The 26,615-nt window shown below is 38.6% G+C and overlaps 1 protein-coding gene across 2 annotated transcripts in view; it reads right to left on the reverse strand.

Moving 5' to 3' along the window:
- Nucleotides 1-26,615, reverse strand: part of STYXL2 (serine/threonine/tyrosine interacting like 2) — a 167,389-nt gene that overhangs the window by 91,046 nt on the left and 49,728 nt on the right. For both annotated transcript variants that reach the window (XM_053705863.1, XM_053705864.1), the window contains exon 2: nucleotides 14,401-14,538. In XM_053705863.1, the coding sequence (XP_053561838.1) occupies nucleotides 14,401-14,510 (110 nt within the window). In that variant the 5' untranslated portion in view covers nucleotides 14,511-14,538. The remainder of the gene's footprint in view (nucleotides 1-14,400; nucleotides 14,539-26,615) is intronic.

Consider the following 26,615-nt stretch of genomic DNA (forward strand, 5'->3'; position numbering starts at 1 on the left):
GAATTAAGGCAGGAAAAATCTGATTGGCTGATTGAATCAGCCAATCAGATTCAAGTTCAGTCGGATTGGCTGATCCAATCAGCCAATAAGATTGAGCTTGCATTCTATTGGCTGTTCCGATCAGTGTTAGGTTTAATTGTAAGGTTTAATTGTTAGGTTTAATTTTAACTTAGGTTAGGGTTTATTTTACAGGTAATTTTGTAATTATTTTAATTAGGTAGCTATTAAATATTTATTAACTACTTAATAGCTATTGTAGCTAGTTAAAATAAATACAAAGTTGCCTATAAAATAAATATAAATCCTAAAATAGCTACAATATAATTATTTGTTATATTGTAGCTATATTAGGGTTTATTTTACAGGTAAGTATTTAGCTTTAAATAGGAAGACTTTAGTTAATAATATTTAATTTATTTCGTTAGATTAAAATTATATTTAATTTAGGGGGGTGTTAGGGTTAGGCTTAGATTTAGCTTTAGGGGTTAGTACATTTATTAGAGTAGTGGCGAGGTCCGGTCGGCAGATTAGGGGTTAATAAGTGTAGGTAAAGTAGCAGCGACGTTGGGGGGGGCAGATTAGGGGGTAATAAATATAATATAGGTGTCGGAATGTTAGGGACAGCAGATTAGGGGTACATAGCTATAATGTAGGTTGCGGCGGTGTACGGAGCGGCAGATTAGGGGTTAATAATATAATGCAGGTGTCAGCGATAGCGGGGGCGGCAGATTAGGGGTTAATAAGTGTAAGGTTAGGGGTGTTTAGACTCGGGGTTCATGTTAGGGTGTTAGGAAACATAGAAACATAGAATTTGACGGTAGATAAGAACCAAAAAGGCCCATCAAGTCTACCCATAAAATAATAATAATGAATAGTGATATAATTTATCATTTCATTTTTGTTATTTATTTCTACTTAATTCTAATATACGTGTTATTTCAGTTTGTGCAAGCAAAATATAAATTTACTTAGATGCTGGAAAGAAAGAAAGCGAGAAAGAAAGAGTGAAAGAAAAGAGAGAGAGATAAGAGAGATTTAAAGAAAAGAGAGAGAGAGATAATAGAGATAAATAAAGAGAGAGAAGAGAGATATAAGAGAGAGAGAAAGAGAGAAAAGAAAGAGAGGGAGGAGGGAGAGAAGAGAGAGAAGTGAGTAGAAAGAGAGAGAGAGAGAGAGAGAGAGAGGGGGGGAGAGAGATAGATAGAGAGAGAGAGAGAGATACAGAAAAGAGAAGAGAGAGAGAAGATAGAGACAGAGAAGATAGATAGATAAAGAAAAGAGAATAGAGAGAGAGAGAGAGAGAGAGAGGAGAGACAGATTGGAGAAAGAAAGAGAGAGTTAGTGAGAGAAAGAAAGAAGAGAGAGAGAGACAGAGAGAAAGAAGAGAGAAATGAGAGAGAGAGACAGAGAGAGTGTGTGTGTGTGAGAGACAGATAGAGAGAGTGAGAGAGAGGAGAGAGACAGAGAGATAGGAGAGAGACAGAGAGAGAGGAAAGAGAGACACAGAGAGAAGAGAGAGATAGAGAAAAGAGGGAGAGAGGAGAGAGAGAGAGAGAGAGAGAGAGAAGAGATGCTGGATGCTTAAAAACAAACGGCTAGATTACGAGTTGTGCGTTAGGGTTAAATTGCATTGTTGAGAGGTCCCAACGCTGCTTTTTAACACCCGCTGGTATTGCGAGTCTTGAAATGACAGGTGTACCGCTCACTTTTTTGGTCAGACTCGAAAATACAGCAAATCCACTTACGTCAATTGCGTATCCTATATTTTCAATGGGACTTGCATAACGCCGGTATTACGAGTCTTCCAAAAAGTGAGCAGTACAGCCTCTCCTGTCAAGACTGATACCGCATTTAAAAGTCAGTAGTTAAGAGTTTTATGGGCTAACGCCGTAGTATAATACTCTTAACTAAAGTGCTAAAAAGTACACTAACACCCATAAACTACCTATTAACCCCTAAACCGAGGCCCCTGCCCACATCGTAAACACTAAAAAAATCTGCCGAACCGGACATTGCCGCCACTATAAAAAATATATTAACCCCATAAACCGCCGCCCTCCCGCATCGCAAACACTAGTTAAATTTTATTAACCCCTAATATGCCGTCCCTAACATCACCGATACCTACATGTATTAACCCCTAATCTGCCACCCCCAACATTACTGCAACTATATTAAATGTATTAACCCCTAAATCTAAGTCTAACCCTAACCCTTCATCCAGGCGGCATCTTCTATCTTCATCCATCCGGCGCCGAACGGCTCCATCTTCAAGACATCCGATGCGGAGCATCCTCTTCAAACGAAGTCCAACTGAAGAATGAAGGTTCCTTTAAATGACGTCATCCACGATGGCATTCTATCAGCCAATTGGAATTAAGGTAGAAAAAATCCTATTGGCTGATGCAATCAGCCAATAGGATTGAAGTTCAATCCTATTGGCTGATCCAATCAGCCAATAGGATTGAGCTGGCATTCTGTTGGTTGATTGGATCTATCAGCCAATCAGAATTCAAGGGATGCCATCTTGGATGATGTCATTTAAAGGAACCTTCATTCTTCAGTTGGACTTCGTTTGAAGAGGATGCTCTGCGTTGGATGTCTTGAAGATGGAGCCGCTCCGCGCCGGATGGATGAAGATAGAAGATGCCGCCTGGATGAAGACTTCTGCCCATCTGGAGGACCACTTTGCCCGGCTTCGTTGAGGACTTCGGCCCGGGTTGGGTGAAGACTTCTCAAGGTAGGGTGATCTTCAAGGGGTTAGTGTTAGGATTTATTAAGGGGGTATTGGGTGGGTTTTAGAGTAGGGTTGGGTGTGTGGGTGGTGGTTTTTAATGTTGGGGGGGGTATTGTACTTTTTTTTACAGGTAAAAGAGCTGATTACTTTGGGGCAATGCCCCGCAAAAGGCCCTTTTAAGGGCTATTTGTAATTTAGTATAGGGTAGGGCTTTTTATTATTTTGGGGGGCTTTTTTATTTTATTAGGGGGATTAGATTAGGTGTAATTAGTTTAAAAATCTTGTCATTATTTTATTATTTTCTGTCATTTAGTGTTTTTTTTCTTCGTACTTTAGATAATTTTTTTTAAATTGTAATTAATTGTATTTAGTTTAGGTAATTAATTTAATTATAGTGTAGCATTAGGTGTAATTGTAACTTAGGTTAGGATTTATTTTACAGGTAAATTTGAATTTATTTAAACTAGGTAGCTATTAAATAGTTAATAACTATTTAATAACTATTGTACCTAGTTAAAATAAATACAAAGTTGCCTGTAAAATAAAAAATAAACCCTAAGATAGATACAATGTAACTATTAGTTATATTGTAGCTAGCTTAGGGTTTATTTTATAGGTAAGTATTTAGTTTTAAATAGGAATAACTTAGTTAATTGTAATTATTTTATTTAGATGTATTTAAATTATATTTAAGTTAGGGGGTGTTAGGGTTAGACTTAGGTTTAGGGGTTAAGAACTTTATTATAGTGGTGGCGACGTTGGGGGCGGCAGATTAGGGTTAATAAATGTAGGTAGGTGGCGGCGACATTGGGGGCGGCAGATTAGGGGTTAATAAATATAATGTAGGTGTCGACGATGTTGGGGGCAGCAAATTAGGGGTTAATAAGTGTATGATTAGGGGTGTTTAGACTCGGGGTTCATGTTAGGGTGTTAGGTGTAGACATTAAAAGTATTTCCCCATAGGAATCAATGGGGCTGCATTAGGAGCTTTACGCTGCTTTTTTGCAGGTGTTAGGTTATTTTTCAGCCGTCTCTCCCCCATTGATTCCTATGGAGAAATCGTGCATGAGCACGTTTTGCCAGCTCACCGCTACAGTAAGCAGTGCTGGTATTGAGGTGAGATGTGGAGCAAAATTTTGCTCTCCGCTCACTTTTCTGCGGCTAACGCCGGGTTTCTAAAAACCCGTAATACCAGCGTTGTCTGCAAGTGAGTGTTGAGGGAAAACTGCTCATTAGCAACGCACTCCTATTAACACAAAACTCGTAATCTAGGTGAAACTATTTTACTCTATATTATTTTCAGTTTTCTAATCCCATATATGATAATATGTTTCCTTATTAAAAAAAATAAAATTAAGGTTCAGACCTGTTTTACAAAGCAACAAAATTTAATTTGAGAAGTTTTGCTATAATTTTCTTCTGCTAATGATTAATTCCATAGTTTATTTTTACTTTTGTCTATGTACAATGTAAATCCATCTGACAATTTACTTTGTCTTATACTAAAGTGGGGTATAATAAATTGTGATATAATTTATTGTTTCGTTTTTGTTATTCCTTTCTTTTTCTTTCTAATATACGTGTTATTTCAGTTTGTGCAAGCAAAATATAAATTTACTTAGATGCTGGAAAGAAAGAAAGCGAGAAAGAAAGAGTGAGAGAAAAGAGAGAGAGAGAGAGAGAGAGAGAGAGAGAGAGAAGACAGAGAGATAGACACAGAGAGAGAGAGAGAGAGAGAGAGAGAGAGATAAAGAAAAGAGAGAGAAGAGAGAGATAGAAGAGAGAGAGAAAGAGAGACAAGAAAGAGAGAGAGGAGGGAGAGAAGAGAGAGAGAGGAAAAAGAAAGAGAGAGAAAGAGAGTGAGAGAGAGAGAGAGAGATGGAGGAAGAGAAATAGAGAGTGAGAGAGAGAGGGAGAGAGAGAGGGAGGGAGGGAGAGAGAGAGAGAGAGAGAAGGATAGAGATAGATAGATAGAGAGGAAGAAGGAGGGAGGGATAGAGAGAGCGAAAGAGAGAGTGAGAGAGAAAAGAGAGAGGGAGGGAGAGAGAAAGATAGACAGAGAGAAAGAAAGAATGAAAGAAAGAGTGAGTGTATGTGAGAGAGAGAGAAAGAGAGAGTGAAAGAGAGAGTAAGAGAGAAGAGAGAGGGTAGGAGAGAGAGTGAAAGAGAGAGTAAGAGAGAAGAGAGAGGGTGGGAGAGATAGAGAGAAAGATAAAGTGAGAGAAAAGTGAGAAAGATAGAGAAAAGAGAGAGAAGAGAGAGACAGAGAAGAGAGATATAAAGAAAAGAGAGAGAGAGAATAGAGAGATAAACAAGAGGGATAGAAGAGAGAGAGAAAGAGAGAGAAGAGAGAAAGGAGGGAGAGAAGAGAGAGAAGAAAGAGAGAGAGTGGATAAATAAAGAAAGCAAACAAGAAAGAAAGAAAGAACAAAATTAAAGACTTCTGTCAAGTTAGTCACGTGAATAGCAAGTGTTGCAGACATAATTGAATACAGGAGTAATAAGTGTAAAACAGTAAAAAAGGCTTTAACTTTTTAGTTGCCATAGAGGGTGGTGGCAGATCATTGTGTTTCTCAGGCAGTCAAGGGGTTACATTTTCTATTTTTATAGAACGCATGTGAAATAAGCAGAGGATATCATTCTTACAATACAATGACTAAACACTGTACATTCTCCTTTTCAATACTGGATCAAAATGATTTTTCTTTGTCTTTTTTTTTAACCACAGTTTGATTTTGTTTCTTGTGTCAGCTTAGTCTTCATTTTCAATCTGGTCATTGTTCTCTGCACCACAGAGAGCTAACTTCAGAAGCTTTTGCAATGTCTGTTTGCTTTGCTTGGAGCCATTGAATCAGTTTGTTATTTGGAGAAATCCCCTGATTATGCAAACTGCCCTAACGAAGGTAACTGGAAGGCAGATGTATATGCACAGGACATATAGAAGCCCTCAGCAGCTGGAGATCTGTGCAAAACAAGTTTAAGACATGACAGGCCGACAGGAAGACTGAAAATACTGAATGCAAACTCATTTCTTATTGAAAAAGGTCTTGATCTTCATGAAAGAGCAAACATTTTGGCAGAAAGACATTGATGGATCTTATGTTCAGTAGTGAAAGCAGAGCTAATATTAGAACATGAGAGAGTAAAACAGAGAGAAAGCGACAGAAAGAGACAGGAAGGGAAAGAATAGAACGAGAGAGCATGGGAAGGGGAGGATATAATAAAAGGAGAGATGTTTGAGAGCACTGCAGAGCGAGTTGATAGGAAAGGGAGGAAGAATGAGTGATAATAGAATAAGAGATAGGTGTGAGATTATAGACCTGGATTATCCAACATTTTCACTTGTGGAGCCACATTGGAATGTGTATGTGCATATGCATGTGTGTGTGTGTATGCTTGCGTTTGTGCATGTAAGTGTGTTTGTAATTGTGCATGTGTACACATGTGGGCGTGTGCAGGTGTGTGTGTGCACACATGTTTGTATGTTTGTGCGCTTGTGTTGTGTTTATGTGTGTACATGAGTGTGTGTATGTATGCCAAAGTGTAGGTGTGTGCATGCAATGCACATGCGTGTGTGTGTACGAGTGTAAGTAGTGTGTGTATATTTATGCACAAGAATGTATGTGTGTAAGTGTTTGTTTGTGCACATGTGTGTGTATGTATGCACAAGTGTAGGTGTGTGCATGCAATGCACATGCGTGTGTGTGTGTGTATGAGTGTAAGCAGTGTGTGTATATTTATGCACAAGAATGTATGTGTGTAAGGTTGTGCTTGTGCACATGTGTGTGTGTATGTATGCACAAGTGGAGGTGTGTGCATGCAATGCACATGCGTGTGTGTATGAGTGTAAGTAGTGTGTGTATATTTATGCACAAGAATGTATGTGTGTAAGTGTGCGTTTGTGCACATGTGTGTGTGTGCGTGTGCACATGTATGTGTGTCGGTGCACATGTGTTGTGTTTGTGTGTGCATATGAGTGTTTGTGTGTATGTATACACAAGTGTAGGTGTGTGCATGCATGCACATGTGTGTGTGTGTGTATGTGTGAGTGTGTGCACAAGTGTATGTGTGGGTATATATGCACAAGAATGTATATGTGTGTAAGTGTGCGTGTGTGCACATGTGTGTGCATATGTATGTGTGTCTGTGCACATGTGTTGTGTTTGTGTGTGCAGATGGCATGAGTGTGTGTGCGTGTGTATGTATGTATGCAAAAATGTATATGTGTAAGTGTGTGTGTGCACAAGAGTGTGTGTATGTGTATACATGTATGAGTATATGTGTGCACAAGAGTATGTGTATATATGCACATGCGTGTCTATGCACATGTGTGTTTTAATGTATGTGCAAGAGCATGTGACTGTATGTGTATGTATGCACAAGAATGAATATGTGTAAGTGTGTGTGTGTGCACAAGAGTGTGAGTATGTATGTGCAAGAGTGTGTGAGTGTATGTGTATGTATGCACAAGAATGAATATGTGTAAGTGTGTGTGTGTGTGTGTGCACTAGAGTGTGAGTATGTATGCACATGTGTGTGTATATGTGTGCACAAGAGTGTGAGTATGTATGCACATGTGTGTGTATATGTGTGCACAAGAGTGTGAGTATGTATGCACATGTGTGTGTATATGTGTGCACAAGAGTGTGAGTATGTATGTACATGTGTGTATATGTGTGCACAAGAGTGTGAGTATGTATGCACATGTGTGTATATGTGTGCAAAAGAGTGTGAGTATGTATGTACATGTGTGTGTTTATGTGTGCACAAGAGTGTGAGTATGTATGCACGTGTGTGTATATGTGTGCACAAGAGTGTGAGTATGTATGCACATGTATATGTGTGCACAAGAGTGTGAGTATGTATGCACATGTGTGTGTATATGTGTGCACAAGAGTGTGAGTATGTATATACATGTGTGTGTATATGTGTGCACAAGAGTGTGAGTATGTATGCACGTGTGTGTATATGTGTGCACAAGAGTGTGAGTATGTATGCACGTGTGTGTATATGTGTGCACAAGAGTGTGAGTATGTATGTACATGTGTGTGTTTATGTATGTGCAAGAGTGTGTCAGTGTATGTGTGAATTGTGAAGCAAATACATTACATTTTTGATTAAAACTAATACAGCAGTATATTTTCTACATTTCCTATTAATGCTTCCTGGCTAATAAGTACTTTCTGGTTACTAATGTTCAGTGGCTGAAAGGCCTTTCTAATACTCACCCTTTAAGCCACTGACTATGATGCTGCAAAAGACCACAGCTCCCTAACCACAGAGGTAGCAGAGCTAAATCATACCAGATTGACACATTCTGCTCAAAAGTTGCACAAAAGCAAGGGCAGGATTGCACACGAGAGTTCTTGTGCAATCTTGAACTTTGCCAGAAGATGCTTCATTGGCAGGTGAAGAACAGGTTACCCACCTAGTAACCAGTTTATCTGCATCTTCTAAAAACAGTTTACGGCTAAATTGCAATTTAGCCGGATTTTACTTCATATTTTGTTCAGGCAAAACAATGACTACAATTTTTTATGTTGCTCATTCAAATGGAAGACAACATTTTTTTTAATATAGAGTCCCTTTATGGTATGATGCAGTATGTTTGGGAGCCTTGTGATTGGCTGTACTGGGCACCCAAATGTACAGAACACAGAATGTAAGATGATAGAGAGTGTATAGTAAAGCTTTATGAATTCAGACATTTGCCTAATGGGAAATGTCATCCTCTATTTCTCCTTGAATAAAACAAGTACAGACATTATCATACTCTTACTAGGGATGTAAAGATATGCAGGATGCAGGCATGCAGCTAAGCAGTTTGCATATTTATTTGCATGTGTGAGCACTTATTTGCATAGATATTAAGCAGTAGCATATATATACAGATAGCTAGATAAAACATTTCTATAAATACACACACATATATTTTTCAAAATATGCATTATTTGGCAGTCCAGTGAAATAACCATTGATTTGAATAGCCCTGAGTATTCTTTATCTTATCTCCTCCTGCTAGGGCTAAACGACTCTTTTGAATATAGCAGGGTTTACACTTCAAAATCTCAAGTGCATTAGAAAAAATCCCCACAAATATCTGAGTTAAAAATACTTACACGTAAATACATACACGTACATTAATAAAGATGGAAACACCCACATATAAATACATACACATACATTAATAAAGATGGAAACACACACATATAAATACATACACATACATTAATAAAGATGGAAACACACACATATAAATACATACACGTACATTAATAAAGATGGAAACACCCACATATAAATACATACACATACATTAATAAAGATGGAAACACACACATATAAATACATACACGTACATTAATAAAGATGGAAACACACACATATAAATACATACACATACATTAATAAAGATGGAAACACACACATATAAATACATATACATACATTAATAAAGATGGAAACACACATATAAATACATACACGTACATTAATAAACATGGAAACACACACATATAAATACATACACATACATTAATAAACATGGAAACACACACATATAAATACATACACGTACATTAATAAACATGGAAACACCCACATATAAATACATACACGTACATTAATAAAGATGGAAACACACACATATAAATACATACATGTACAATAATAAAGATGGAAACACCCACATATAGATACATACACGTACATTAATAAACATGGAAACACACACATATAAATACATACACAGCCAAATATATCCATAAGCATTTACACCCACACACACACTATATATTAAGTAAGAATATTGAGCCAGTCACATAGTTCTTAGGACCCAGATAACAGTGTTTGTGTATAGATATTTGTAGAATAATGCAGGTTATTTGACAGAAGTACAATTCCAGGCTGGGGTCTGGAGACCTTTGCATGAAAAATATTTAGTTTATATAAATTAATATACTGGGCAAATTTTTGCATTTGTTTTTGTGTGTTAAAGGGATATGAAACCCTAAATTTGTCTTTCTTGATTCAGATAGAACATGCAAGTTTAAACAACTTTCTAGCTAACTTCTGTTATCTAGTTTGCTTTGTTCTATTGGTATCCTTTGTTGAATTGCATACCTAGGTAGGCCCCAGAGCAGCAATGCACTACTGGGAGCTAGCTGCTGATTGGTGTGTGTACATATACAACTCTTGTTATTATATACATTGCTGCTCCTGTGATATAGGCATCCTCTAGATGTGGGGCAGGGGAACTACAAGTCCCAGCATGCTGCATGGCCAGAGGAGAGGACGCCTACATTACAGGAGCAGCCTAGAAAGGACCAGCTGCACCTGGGTAATGGTAGTTGCAGCTGGCTAGGGGTTAGTAGGGGCAGCCATGGGTGTTTTGTGGGCTTCAGCCCTGTGTTAAGCACTCCTCCTGCTTCATTTAACTGAAGGGGGGGGGACTTCTGCATTATCTGCCCCCCCCCCCCCCACATGATATCCTGTAGGGGAATGTGTCCCCTCCTGTTCCTACACCCATGAGTATATCTGTTGTATCCAGAATTTTAACAATCCTATACAAAACTTTTTTTAGTACAGTGAGCTTAACTGATGGTTTAAAACATTAAACAGCTATTCCACTCCACAGAACATATCTTTTTAGCTTTATATAATTCACAAACACTTTACAATTTAACGCTCAGTCGTTTAACAGCATCCCAGCCCCCTGGTAAGTTGCAACTGCAAAATGCCAGCAGTGTTGAATTGGTTGATTCCAATTGTACATCAGAAACTGTTAACTCATGTCTGCAGGCTTAGCACCTTCAGCAATTTAATTTTCTTTGTTGTGGTAAGAATCACATTTATGTTGTGATTCTACTACTGGTATCTTGGATACAGGTGAGAGCATATTCACACAGAATATTTAAATGATAAGCATTAGTCATGTTCATAAGATCCCTCTGGATATGGAAATCCCCCCACACAAAAAATTAAGTAAAAATAAACAATTTAAATGTAAGTTTTACATAAACATTTTACATACTAGGTGAGTGTGAACATTTTTTAATGCTTCTAAAGAGACAACCTAATGTAAAAATGACATGCTCAAATTTGTAATTCAGCATTTTTGCACCGCTGATCTTCTAACACTATGTTCCAGATTACAAGTGGAGTGCTAATGATAGCACAGGCCGTGATAGCAACACCGCTGGACCACACTAAAATTAGCAAGTGAATTGTTATTACAAGTCCATGATAAAACAGATTTACTAGAGAAGGGGGTAGCGCGACCAACATCACTCTAGCGCTAGGACTCTAAATATCACTTAAATTGCAAGTTATGGGTTGAGCTCAAGCGAAAGTCCAAATAGCGTGTCCTGAGACCTGAAGTAAAGTGTGCGGATTAAAAAAAAGTTTCACAAAACGCATGTGAACCTTGTTAAAATAAATTATTACACTCATATATACACAAGTTTAAAATAATAAAAAAAAAGGTTTCAAAAGTGCTAAAAAAGGATATATATATATATATATATATATACAGTATATATATATATATTTGTATGTGTGTATGTATATGCTGTATGTGCATACATGTATATATGTGTATTTATGTGGTTATATGTATAAATATGTATGTGCACACATACATAATCACACATATAAATATATATACAGGGAGTGCAGAATTATTAGGCAAATGAGTATTTTGACCACATCATCCTCTTTATGCATGTTGTCTTACTCCAAGCTGTATAGGCTCGAAAGCCTACTACCAATTAAGCATATTAGGTGATGTGCATCTCTGTAATGAGAAGGGGTGTGGTCTAATGACATCAACACCCTATATCAGGTGTGCATAATTATTAGGCAACTTCCTAATTTGGCAAAATGGGTCAAAGGAAGGACTTGACAGGCTCAGAAAAGTCAAAAATAGTGAGATATCTTGCAGAGGGATGCAGCACTATTAAAATTGCAAAGCTTCTGAAGCTTGATCATCGAACAATCAAGCGTTTCATTCAAAATAGTCAACAGGGTCGCAAGAAGCGTGTGGAAAAACCAAGGCGCAAAATAACTGCCCATGAACTGAGAAAAGTCAAGCGTGCAGCTGCCAAGATGCCACTTGCCACCAGTTTGGCCATATTTCAGAGCTGCAACATCACTGGAGTGCCCAAAAGCACAAGGTGTGCAATACTCAGAGACATGGCCAAGGTAAGAAAGGCTGAAAGACGACCACCACTGAACAAGACACACAAGCTGAAACGTCAAGACTGGGCCAAGAAATATCTCAAGACTGATTTTTCTAAGGTTTTATGGACTGATGAAATGAGAGTGAGTCTTGATGGGCCAGATGGATGGGCCCATGGCTGGATTGGTAAAGGACAGAGAGCTCCAGTCCGACTCAGACGCCAGCAAGGTGGAGGTGGAGTACTGGTTTGGGCTGGTATCATCAAAGATGAGCTTGTGGGGCCTTTTCGGGTTGAGGATGGAGTCAAGCTCAACTCCCAGTCCTACTGCCAGTTTCTGGAAGACACCTTCTTCAAGCAGTGGTACAGGAAGAAGTCTGCATCCTTCAAGAAAAACATGATTTTCATGCAGGACAATGCTCCATCACACGCATCCAAGTACTCCACAGCGTGGCTGGCAAGAAAGGGTATAAAAGAAGAAAATCTAATGACATGGCCTCCTTGTTCACCTGATCTGAACCCCATTGAGAACCTGTGGTCCATTATCAAATGTGAGATTTACAAGGAGGGAAAACAGTACACCTCTCTGAACAGTGTCTGGGAGGCTGTGGTTGCTGCTGCATGCAATGTTGATGGTGAACAGATCAAAACACTGACAGAATCCATGGATGGCAGGCTTTTGAGTGTCCTTGCAAAGAAAGGTGGCTATATTGGTCACTGATTTGTTTTTGTTTTTGAATGTCAGAAATGTATATTTGTGAATGTTGAGATGTTATATTGGTTTCACTGGTAAAAATAAATAATTGAAATGGGTATATATTTGTTTTTTGTTAAGTTGCCTAATAATTATGCACAGTAATAGTCACCTGCACACACAGATATCCCCCTAAAATAGCTATAACTAAAAACAAACTAAAAACTTCTTCCAAAACTATTCAGCTTTGATATTAATGAGTTTTTTGGGTTCATTGAGAACATGGTTGTTGTTCAATAATAAAATTAATCCTCAAAAATACAACTTGCCTAATAATTCTGCACTCCCTGTATATATATATATATATATATATATATATATATATATACATATATATATATATATATATATATATATATATATATTCTTTTGAGCCCTTCCCAGTCAAATACCTTTAAACATGCAATATCATTTTTAATCAATGTTATTATAATTTTTGTTATAGAAATACTTGAAACTCCTGTTCTTTTTTTTTTTTTTTAATTAAAAAAAAAATAAAAAAAAATAAAAAATAAAAAAAATATATATATATATAAATATATTTTAATATAATATAGAGGTATAGATATATATTTTACAAAAATATAGTATATATATATATATATATATATATATATATATATATATATATATATATATATAAAACAGATTGTGTGTATGCACTCCCACTATCGGTAAACAACTGCCAGGATGCTCTAAGAAATGTAACGTTCGAAGTAATAAGCACTCACTGGTTTTAGGATATCTGTGTCAACCAAAAAACTTTATTCCATGTTGTGACGTTTTGGGACCAAACACAGTCCCTTCCTCTGACAATCAAATAGTGAACAAAAGCAGCCATTTAAAGTCAACTGATAACAAAAGCAGCCTGAGAGTCAACTGATAACTAAAGCAGTGAAAGATGAATGGAAGCTAATAGAGGCTGATACCACACTACCTTTCAAGGGATGGGCAGCCCCAAGAATTGGTTTCAGACGAGGTCAGAGTTTGAAAGACTCCCTAATGAGAGCGGACATCAACCCCGAACCAGCACAACAGACCTGGATGATAACGAAAAAGAAGGGGTGTTTTCGGTGTCCCAGAAGTGTAACTTGTAATGGTATGTTGACTGGCTCATACTTCCATCATCCTGATAAGAATAAAAAATATGGCATCAGATTCTTCCTGACATGCACCACTAAGTATGTAATTTACTTGCTCAATTGTCTATGTGGGAAGTTTTACACCGGGAAAACTGTTGATGATGCCAGAACAATAATGGCCAACCACAGGTCCAGCATACGAGCAGCCATCATTAAAGGGAAATCGGACCAACCTGTGGCCCGCCACTTTTTGGAGGCAGGACATTTGGTTAATCAGCTCAGATTTAGAATAATAGATCATGTACCAATCCTGAGAAGAGGTGGCAACAGGGCGAAGCTTCTACTACAAAAGGGTTAAAATATCAAAGAATAACATAACTCCATAATTAATGCTGTTTGCTAAGTATCCACCTTTATCTTTTTGCTTTTCGGATGATTTAATATTCAGATAATCATTGCAGTGCATGTTGTAGATAATTTATAGGTAACAAAGTTTACTTCAAATATTAGCATTATGAGTGTTTATTTGTATGTAACACTTTAGGCCATATTTTACCTTCTTGTGCAGACTTTAGTACCCCAGTAAGATTACAGTTGATTTTGTGTACTGTACAGATGCTCAGACAGATAAAGCATTAGTTTATTTCCTACCTGCTGGGAGATGGACTGCGCAGGTATCGAGCCTGCACAGATCTGACATCGTTGTCTGCACCTTCATCAGGAACAACCTGTTCAGCATCCTGGTCTTGACTGTTTGCCATGGTGATGTGGTGTCGTTGGAGCTCAGCACTGTAGACAGGAAGAATTGTAAATTTAAGATTTGCTCAAAATATATTAAAGCGAACAGTAAATGTGAACATATCATTAGACTTAATTGGCATTTAATGGATACTTGTTAAAGGAACACTAAACTAATTTAATTTCCAATAACATGTTAAAAAAAAAAATAATATTTGTATTATTAATTTCGCTCAATTTTATGCAATTTAACTCTCAAAACTGATGTTCTTTCATCCCAGTGAGGCTGACGTGCATTATGCCGAATTCAGCAGCAGGTTACACAGTGGTTGCTAGATCTGTGCAGGAACTTATTTATATCTGTCACATATTGGCCACAACAAAGGAGATAAGATACATATTATCAAGAGGCTTCTCAAGGGTATTTTTCTATAAAGTACTGTATGTTCCTATGTTCATAAAGTAAATATATATATATATAATTATAACCTAACTAGCATAAGTTTAAAGGGAGAGTAAACACTTTGAGACTGTAATATAAAATACATAGTAAAACAACTTTGCTATATACTTTTATTTTTACCCCCCCCCCCATTTCTGTAATGTAAGTCAGAACATTGTAGATTTTTCAGCCCTGAAAACTGGAAGAGCAGGCTCCACCTGTCTCCTAATTTGCAGTCTATTATATTATCATTTATACTAAAGCCAACCAAAGCCCTGCCACCTCCACACAAGTCCAGATTGACTCCTCCAGGGGCGGCGCTTGTGTAAGGCAGAATAGGCAACCGCCTTAATGCGCCTGCAGCAGGGGGCGCCGTGAGCGGTGCCGACTGCCGAGGTGGATCATCTGCTGTCCTGAAGTGTGATGAGACAGTGAGGGACAGAGACTTAAAATGTAATGTTATCATTATATTATTATTCATTTTATTATCGCCTGGTTGGCACGCTGCAACAGTGCAACTTACTTCCTACAAACTGTCACCTGACCTACATGATAATGGCTAAATCAATGGCTTAATTGGCTGGCTTAGATGATGATTGATGATCTTCTAGATCATGGGCTGGCCCGACTGTTGCTATAGCCTATGGTAAGGTGGGCGTGCGTGTGGTGACAGTGGAGGTGGAGCTCACTTGCGAGTTGTGCAGCTGTGCTGCCTGCTGCTACCTGGCCTGCCTAAGCCTAGTGACTAAGAGAGAGGAAAATTGTGCACGGGATCCGGGATGCCTGGCGCCACATGACTAAGACTCACACTAGTTTGCACCACTCTATGAAGTGAGGAGGTGAGTAATGATGATGCCCACCCAGCGAGATGGAGACGTCCAGACAAGTAAAGAGCCACGAATGAGGTAGGAATGGTGGTGTGACAGGGGTCTCTGAGGGCAGGGGCAGCCGGGCAGGGCAGAAAATATGCACGGTCGGTGCTCGTGGGTGGTGACATTGACTGACAACAGTCAGTTGTGTTGGAGGTAACAACTGTGAGTCTGAACTGTCACAGCCAGGGCAGGCTGGCAAGGTAGGGCCAATGGCAGCAGTGTGATTGTGGCCCGGGTGCGGCACTCTGTGAGACTGAGTGACTGATGGGATTGGACCTTGGGCCACTGGGTGGTGAGATTGGTGAATGATTTGATGTCACTCAATTTTAATCATCCTCTCTGAGTCTGAAGTTAGACAGAGTGAAGTTATATGCAATCATCATTTATTTATAATAATTTGTTGTGGGATTTGATTTCTTTTATACATGCTGACATTACTGACTGTATGTTTTTTTTTAAATGTATGATCACAACGATGTGAGTGACTGGTGGGGTGGTGGTGATTGGTGAAGAATGATGTCACTTAGTTTTAACCTTTCTGAGTCTGAAGTTAGATAGACTGCAGTTATATGCAATCATTCATTTATAATAATTTGTTGTGGGATTTGATTTATTTTATACAAGCTGTCATGCTGACATTACTGTATTTTTTTTTAAAATGTATGATCACAGCAATGTGAGTGACCTGTGGGGGTGGTGGTGGTGGTGATTGGTGAAGAATGATGTCACCGTTGTCTGATTTGCTTTGCAGCATAACCATTGTCTTATTTGCTATGCAGCACTACCGTTGTCTGATTTTCTATGCAGCACTACCGTTGTCTGATTTGCTATGCAGCACTACCGTTGTCTGATTTGTTATGCAACACAACCACTGTCTGATTTGTTATGCAGCACAATCACTGTCTGATTTGTTATGCAGCATTACCACTGTCTGATTTGCTATGCAGCACTGCCACTGCCTCATTTTCTATGCTGCACTACTACTGCCTGATTTGCTATGCTGCACTACCACTGTTTGATTTGAATTTAGCCACCAATCAGCAAGCACTACCCAGGTTGTGAACCAAAAATGGGCAAGCTCCTAAGCTTACATTCCTGCTTTTTAAATACAGATACCAAGAGAACAAAGAAAAATTGATAATAGGAGTTAATTAGAAAGTTGCTTAAAATGTCATGCTCTATCTGAATCATGATAGAAAAAAATAGTGTTTCCTATCCGAGTAACTAGCAATGGGATGGTATGTAATCATGGGGGGGGGGGCAAAATGTATCCTCACCTGTGTGGCCAAAAATCCTAGCATCGGCCCTGCCTTCAAATAAGGAAATAGTTGGGTAAAGTTTGAGCATTGAAAAACATGCTTAGCCATTAAAATGTCACAGTATGAAAATGATAATCCATAGTGTGATCTGGAGCTAAACTCGGTTATGAAGGGAACGTTTATTGAGTTATTTTTATCTTCATTATCTTTTTCCTGTTTATAAGTGAAAAGAGTTTTTCTATCCGTATTCCTTGCTCTATTTACTGCATTTGATACAATCTCTTCCTCATATCCTCTCTCTCTGAACTTCTCTATTAATGTCTCAAAATCTAGCAGTTATCAAAATCTAGAACAGTTTTTTCTAATTCTAAGACACTGCCCCTTCATAACCGAGTATAGTTCAGATCATGGTGTGATCTGGAAAATAATTAAAAAACATTGGCACCTCCAGAAAGCAGACCCTATTATAAGAGAGAGCCTAGTACCAGTCGCCAAACTTATTTTCAGAAAGGCAAAAAAACTTCAGGTCAGTTTTGGCACCTAGTGATGTGAGACATAAAATAAAAAAGAAAGAAAAAAAATGACCAAGATCTGTTTGGAAATAAAGTCTCTGGTTTCTTCTTCCCTTGTTACTCCTGTAAAGCTTGCATACATTGTAATAAAAAAGAGCGTTAAAAATTACCACCAACAGGAGAAGAATTTGTAATAAAAGATCTGATTAGATGCTCAAGTAAAGGAGTGATTTATGCATTCCAATGTACATTTAATCTAATTTATTTGGGTGAAACAAAAAGGAAATTGAGAGATAGAATCAGAGAACATCTTCTAAGTATAGAAAAGAATGTAGTTGATACACAAATCTATAAACACTTTAAAGAAGTCCATAGGGGCAGGACTTGCGATCTGAAATATTGGTGTCTTTTTATTGTAAATCCACATCGGAAAGGGGGTAATATAGAGAAAAATGTTCTCCTGAAAGAAGCTGAACTCATTTATAAGTTTAACACTTTATACCCTAAAGGGTTAAATTCAGAACTTGACATATCCCCTTTCCTTTTAGATTAAATCTTTTCCTGTACATACCACTTTATGATGTCTGAGATTAGATTGTCTTATCTATTTACATATATAACGCTCCTACATTAAAGGGACACTGAACTCACATTTTTTCTTTTGTGATTCAGCTAGATCATGCAATTTTAAGCAATTTTCTAATTTACACCTGTTATCAAATTTTCTTCGTTCTCTTGCTATCTTTATTTGAAAAAGAAGGCATCTAAGTTAAGGAGCCAGATAGTTTTTGGTTCACACATTGGACAGCACTTGTTTATTGGTGGGTGAATTTATCCCCAGGTTGTTCACCAAAAATGGGCCGGCATCTAAACTTACATTCTTGCTTTTCAAATAAAGATACCAAGAGAATGAAGAACATTTGATAATAGGAGTAAATTAGAAAGTTGCTTAAAATTGCATGCTCTATCTGAATCATGAAAGAACAAAATTGGGTTCAGTGTCTCTTTAAGTCCCTGTTTCTACGGAAATTAAATGCATTTATTACTAAAATTCCCTCTAAGGTGTTGATACATCTAATTACTATATATTTTTTCACTTTATTTTTATTTTTCATTTTTTACTTTCATTATATTTCTTTTTCCCGTATTCTCCTTATTTTATGATGTATATATATTCATTTTATATACAATGTATTTTTTGTCAAACATATAGCACTTTATAACAATCCATATGTAATGGAATAAATAAGTGACTCTCTATACCACCTTAAAAGAAAAGGGGCTGTAACTGTCCTATCAATCAGATACACCTGGATAAAATATAAAGGTGTATGAGACTGCTAGAGAACATCTTGAAAAATCCCTCATGCAGAGAGAAATGCGTTGATGTTGAAGCAGTCTATTTTATACTGACATGGAGCAATAAAGTGTGTTTGAAAGTGAAATACTCTCTTTGCAAACCGCTAACTTTGAAAGCGTAAACTTTTGTGCAAACAACCCATTTGGGAATCTACCAGGGCACTGGCTTATGAACTGGAGTTCCTCACGGCCTGCTGATACCAAGTTTAAGGAGAAATAAAGAAACAACTGTACATCTCCAGCCTGCGTGCTATATGCACTAAGAGCAGATGGTCACACTATTCTAATCGCTAAACTTTGAGAACGATCCAGCCTCCGGTGATAAGATCTAACCTCTGACCTTGGAAGTCTGTGATAGGTCTAACAGACACGTGATTCTGTGATGTCCAAAGGAGGCACTGATGCTTAGGGAGGCTGGTAATAAGGTACTGTGAATGTACTCCGTGACTGGAGAATAAGAATTGCCACTCATACCACCCTGAGGAGATAATCGCTTACAGTGTTGTGATCCACGCTGTCATTAAGCTATCCTACTATACTGATGTAAGACCGGTCTATTTACACAGGTGATTAGACTTTGCAATAGCATCTAACAGGTTCCGCTTTTGGCTACTTTGCACGCTGAGGTTAAACATTCCCTATCCGTTAGACATACTCCTTTAGGAGCAATATTGTGCACATATATTTTTTAGGTTGAGCCCTGTTTTATCCTTGCTGCTATATCAGAGACATCCAATTTTACCATAATTATTTTAGCTATATATTATGCATAGATAAATTGTTCTTTATCTTACTTTTGGTTTTACTTCTCTTAGGCCTAGATTTGGAGTTCGGCGGTAGCTGTCAAAACCAGCGTTAGAGGCTCCTAACGCTGGTTTTGGCCGCCCGCTGGTATTTGGAGTCAGTGATTAAAGGGTCTAACGCTCACTTTTCAGCCGCGACTTTTCCATACCGCAGATCCCCCTACGCTAATTGCGTATCCTATCTTTTCAATGGGATCTTCCTAACGCCGGTATTTAGAGTCGTTTCTGAAGTGAGCGTTAGAGCTCTAACGACAAAACTCCAGCCGCCTGAAAAAAGCAGGAGTTAAGAGCTTTCTGGCTATCGCCGGTTCATAAAGCTCTTAACTACTGTACCCTAAAGTACACTAACACCCATAAACTACCTATGTACCCCTAAACCGAGCTCCCCCCACATCGCCGCCACTCGATTAAAATATTTTAACCCCTAATCTGCCGACCGCCACCTACGTTATACTTATGTACCCCTAATCTGCTGCCCCTAACCCCGCCGACCCCTGTATTATATTTATTAACACCTAACCTGCCCCCCACAACGTCGCCGCCAGCTACTTAAAATAATTAACCCCTAATCTGCAGACCGCAAAGCGCCGCCACCTACGTTATCCCTATGTACCCCTAATCTGCTGCCCCTAACACCGCCGACCCCTATATTATATTTATTAACCCCTAATCTGCCCCCCTCAACGTCGCCTCCACCTGCCTACACTTATTAACCCCTAATCTGCCGAGCGGACCGCACCGCTACTATAATAAAGTTATTAACCCCTAACCCGCCTCACTAACCCTATCATAAATAGTATTAACCCCTAATCTGCCCTCCCTAACATCGCCGACACCTACCTTCAATTATTAACCCCTAATCTGACGACCGGAGCTCATCGCTACTATAATAAATGGATTAACCCCTAAAGCTAAGTCTAACCCTAACATTAACACCCCCCTAACTTAAATATAATTTACATCTAACAAAATAAATTAACTCTTATTAAATAAATGATTCCTATTTAAAGCTAAATACTTACCTGTAAAATAAATCCTAATATAGCTACAATATAAATTATAATTATATTATAGCTATTTTAGGATTAATATTTATTTTACAGGCAACTTTGTAATTATTTTAACCAGGTACAATAGCTATTAAATAGTTAAGAACTATTTAATAGTTACCTAGTTAAAATAATAACAAAATTACCTGTAAAATAAATCCTAACCTAAGATATAATTAAACCTTTCACTACCCTATCAATAAATTAATTAAATAAACTACCTACAATTACCTACAATTAACCTAACACTACACTATCAATAAATTAATTAAACACAATTCCTACAAATAAATACAATTAAATAAACTAGCTAAAGTACAAAAAATAAAAAAGAACTAAGTTACAAAAAATAAAAAAATATTTACAAACATAAGAAAAATATTACAACAATTTTAAACTAATTACACCTACTCTAAGCCCCCTAATAAAATAACAAAGCCCCCCAAAATAAAAAATTCCCTACCCTATTCTAAATTAAAAAAGTTACAAGCTCTTTTACCTTACCAGCCCTGAACAGGGCCCTTTGCGGGGCATGCCCCAAGAATTTCAGCTCTTTTGCCTGTAAAAAAAAACATACAATACCCCCCCCCCAACATTACAACCCACCACCCACATACCCCTAATCTAACCCAAACCCCCCTTAAAGAAACCTAACACTAAGCCCCTGAAGATCTTCCTACCTTGTCTTCACCATCCAGGTATCACCGATCCGTCCTGGCTCCAACATCTTCATCCAACCCAAGCGGGGGTTGGCGATCCATCATCCGGTGGCTGAAGAGGTCCAGAAGAGGCTCCAAAGTCTTCCTCCTATCCGGCAAGAAGAGGACATCCGGACCGGCAAACATCTTCTCCAAGCGGCATCTTCGATCTTCTTCCATCCGGTGCGGAGCGGGTCCATCTTGAAGCAGGCGACGCGGATCCATCCTCTTCTTCCGTTGTCTCCCGACGAATGACGGTTCCTTTAAATGACGTCATCCAAGATGGCGTCCCTCGAATTCCGATTGGCTGATAGGATTCTATCAGCCAATCGGAATTAAGGTAGGAATTTTCTGATTGGCTGATGGAATCAGCCAATCAGAATCAAGTTCAATCCGATTGGCTGATCCAATCAGCCAATCAGATTGAGCTTGCATTCTATTGGCTGATCGGAACAGCCAATAGAATGCGAGCTCAATCTGATTGGATCAGCCAATCGGATTGAACTTGATTCTGATTGGCTGATTCCATCAGCCAATCAGAAAATTCCTACCTTAATTCCGATTGGCTGATAGAATCCTATCAGCCAATCGGAATTCGAGGGACGCCATCTTGGATGACGTCCCTTAAAGGAACCGTCATTCGTCGGGAGACAACGGAAGAAGAGGATGGATCCGCGTCGCCTGCTTCAAGATGGACCCGCTCCGCACCGGATGGAAGAAGATCGAAGATGCCGCTTGGAGAAGATGTTTGCCGGTCCGGATGTCCTCTTCTTGCCGGATAGGAGGAAGACTTTGGAGCCTCTTCTGGACCTCTTCAGCCACCGGATGATGGATCGCCAACCCCCGCTTGGGTTGGATGAAGATGTTGGAGCCAGGACGGATCAGTGATACCTGGATGGTGAAGACAAGGTAGGAAGATCTTCAGGGGCTTAGTGTTAGGTTTCTTTAAGGGGGGTTTGGGTTAGATTAGGGGTATGTGGGTGGTGGGTTGTAATGTTGGGGGGGGGGGTATTGTATGTTTTTTTTTACAGGCAAAAGAGCTGAAATTCTTGGGGCATGCCCCGCAAAGGGCCCTGTTCAGGGCTGGTAAGGTAAAAGAGCTTGTAACTTTTTTAATTTAGAATAGGGTAGGGAATTTTTTATTTTGGGGGGCTTTGTTATTTTATTAGGGGGCTTAGAGTAGGTGTAATTAGTTTAAAATTGTTGTAATATTTTTCTTATGTTTGTAAATATTTTTTTATTTTTTGTAACTTAGTTCTTTTTTATTTTTTGTACTTTAGCTAGTTTATTTAATTGTATTTATTTGTAGGAATTGTGTTTAATTAATTTATTGATAGTGTAGTGTTAGGTTAATTGTAGGTAATTGTAGGTAGTTTATTTAATTAATTTATTGATAGGGTAGTGTAAGGTTTAATTATATCTTAGGTTAGGATTTATTTTACAGGTAATTTTGTTATTATTTTAACTAGGTAACTATTAAATAGTTCTTAACTATTTAATAGCTATTGTACCTGGTTAAAATAATTACAAAGTTGCCTGTAAAATAAATATTAATCCTAAAATAGCTATAATATAATTATAATTTATATTGTAGCTATATTAGGATTTATTTTACAGGTAAGTATTTAGCTTTAAATAGGAATCATTTATTTAATAAGAGTTAATTTATTTCGTTAGATGTAAATTATATTTAAGTTAGGGGGGTGTTAGTGTTAGGGTTAGACTTAGCTTTAGGGGTTAATACATTTATTAGAATAGCGGTGAGGTCCGCTCGTCAGATTAGGGGTTAATAATTGAAGGTAGGTGTCGGCGATGTTAGGGAGGGCAGATTAAGGGTTAATACTATTTATGATAGGGTTAGTGAGGCGGATTAGGGGTTAATAACTTTATTATAGTAGCGCTCAGGTCCGCTCGGCAGATTAGGGGTTAATAAGTGTAGGCAGGTGTCGGCGACGTTGAGGGGGGCAGATTAGGGGTTAATAAATATAATATAGGGGTCGGCGATGTTAGGGCAGCAGATTAGGGGTACATAGGGATAACGTAGGTTGCGGCGGTTTACGGAGCGGCAGATTAGGGGTTAAAAAAAATATGCAGGGGTCAGCGATAGCGGGGGCGGCAGAATAGGGGTTAATAAGTGTAAGGTTAGGGGTGTTTAGACTCGGGGTACATGTTAGAGTGTTAGGTGCAGACGTAGGAAGTGTTTCCCCATAAGAAACAATGGGGCTGCGTTAGGAGCTGAACGCTGCTTTTTTGCAGGTGTTAGGTTTTTTTTCAGCTCAAACAGTCCCATTGTTTCCTATGGGAGAATCGTGCACGAGCACGTTTTTGAGGCTGGCCGCGTCCGTAAGCAACTCTGGTATCGAGAGTTGCATTTGCGGTAAAAATGCTCTACGCTCCTTTTTTGGAGCCTAACGCAGCATTTGTTTGAACTCTCGATACCAGAGTTAATTTTATGGTGCGGCCAGAAAAAAACCCGCGGAGCGTTAACAGCCCTTCTACCGCCAAACTCCAAATCTAGGCCTTATTTTGTTATTGCTTTTACCTTTAGCATTTGTAGCGCTCCCACTAACATTTTGTTTTTTATTACTAAAATTGTACATGGTCTAGGAAATAAAATTTACATGGAAAAACTATAGGCCCCCGACATCGCCGACACCTACATTATATTATTAACCCCTAATCTGCCGCTCCAGACACCGCCGCCACCTACATTATACTTATGAACCCCTAATCTGCCGCCCCCAAATGTCAATGCAACCTACCTACACTTATTAACCCCTAATCTGCCGCCCCCAATGTCGCCGCCACTATAATAAACATATTAACTACCTAGCTAAAATAAATACAAAAGTACCTGTAAAATAAAACCTAACCTAAGTTACACTAACACCTAACACTACACTATAATTAAATTAATTCCCGAAATTAAATACAATTAAATACAATTTAAATAAAATTAGCTAAAGTACAAAAACAAACAAACACTAAATTACAGAAAATAATAAACAAATTACAAGATTTTTAAACTAATTACACCTAATCTAATCCCCCTAACAAAATAAAAAAGCCCCCCCAAAATAAAAAAAGCCCTACCCTACACTAAATTACAAATAGCCCTTAAAAGGGCCATTTGCGGAGCATTGCCCCAAAGTAATTAGCTCTTTTACCTGTAAAAAAAATTACAAATCCCACCCAACATTAAAACCCACCACCCACACAACCAACCATACTCTAAAACCCACCCAATACCCCCTTAAAAAAACCTAACACTAACCCCTTAAAGATCACCTTACCAGGAGAAGTCTTCATCCAACCGGGCCGAAGTCCGCAACGAAGCCGGGAGAAGTCTTCATCCAAGCCGGGCGAAGTGGTCCTCCAGACAGGCAGAAGTCTTCATCCAGACAGCATCTTCTATCTTCATCCATCCGGCGCGGAGCGGGTCCATCTTCAAGACATCCAAGGCAGAGCATCCTCTTCTTTCTACGGTGACTGAAGAATGAAGGTTCCTTTAAGTGACGTCATCCAAGATGGCTTCCCTTAGATTCCGATTGGCTGATAGAATTCTATCAGCCAATCGGAATTAAGGTAGGAAAAATCCTATTGGCTGATGCAATCAGCCAATAGGATTGAACTTCAATCCTATTGGCTGATCCAATCAGCCAATAAGATTGAGCTGGCATTCTATTGGCTGTTCCAATCAGCCAATAGAATGCCAGCTCAATCCTATTGGCTGATTGTATCAGCCAATAGGATTTTTTCTACCTTAATTCCGATTGGCTGATTCTATCAGCCAATCGGAATTGAAGGGACGCCATCTTGGATGACATCACTTAAAGGTACCTTCATTGTTCAGTCGCCGTGGAAAGAAGAGGATGCTTTGCGTCGGATGTCTTGAAGATGGAACCGCTCCGCGCCGGTTGGATGAAGATAGAAGATGCCGTTTGGATGAAGACTTCTGCCCGTCTGGAGGACCACTTCGCCCGGCTTGGATGAAGACTTCTCCCGGCTTCGTTGAGGACTTCGGCCCGGTTGGATGAAGACTTCTCCCGGTAAAGTGATCTTCAAGGTGTTAGTGTTAGGTTTTTTAAGGGGGTATTGGGTGGGTTTAAGAGTAGGTTTGGTTGTGTGGGTGGTGGGTTTTAATGTTGAGGGGATTCGTAATTTTTTTTACAGGTAAAAGAGCTGATTACTTTGGGGCAATGCCCCGCAAAAGGCCCTTTTAAGGGCTATTTGTAATTTAGTGTAGGGTAGAGCTTTTTTATTTTGGGGGGGCTTTTTTATTTTGTTAGGGGGATTAGACTAGGTGTAATTAGTTTAAAAATCTTGTCATTTGTTTATTATTTTCTGTAATTTAGTGGGGCGGTACACCTGTACCTGCAAGACTCGTAATACCAGCAGGCGTTAAAAAGCAGCATTGGGACCGGCCAACGTTGCTTTTTAAGCCTAACGCAAAACTCATAATCTAGGTGAAAGTGATCTTAATACATATAGCTCAAAAGAGAGATGATATAGCTGTATCACCTGACCGGCAGCACCACCCCCTTAAATTGTAGTTGGCCAGACCCTGCTGCTGCAGCCCACCGGGAAATCTCCTGGTATCCTGGTAGGACAATCTGACCTTGTTGCTATGGCAATATACTGGAGGACTAAGCATGTCCCTAAACTGAAACTGCCTTTTAAGGTAACTCTAAACTTAAACTAAACCCTATCTCTAATCTTAACTCTACCATAATCAGAAGTGCAATCATAACATAGCCCTAAACATAGCATTTTCTATCTATCTATTTATCTATCGATATGTTGTCTAAAAAGCAAAGTTTTAATATAAATTGCTAATACATTAAGGGCTAGATTACGAGTGGAACACTATTGTCTATGCATGAGCGATATCGGGTTTTCAAGGCCATTTGCGTACAAGTTAATTTCTGCTCGTATTACAACTTGAAAGTAAATGCAAACACGTGGGTGCAATCGCATCAAAAATACATTTAAAAGTACAGTTACACTCATTATAACACTATAACAATAAAAATTATTTGTAAAAGGTCTCAGGTGCTAGAAAAAAAGACTGCAAAGGGCTTTAACATAGAAATACACACATATACATGTCTAAATTTGTATCTGTGTGTGTGTG

Source organism: Bombina bombina, chromosome 3, assembly GCF_027579735.1.
Source record: "Bombina bombina isolate aBomBom1 chromosome 3, aBomBom1.pri, whole genome shotgun sequence".
Classification (NCBI taxonomy): Eukaryota; Metazoa; Chordata; class Amphibia; order Anura; family Bombinatoridae; genus Bombina; species Bombina bombina.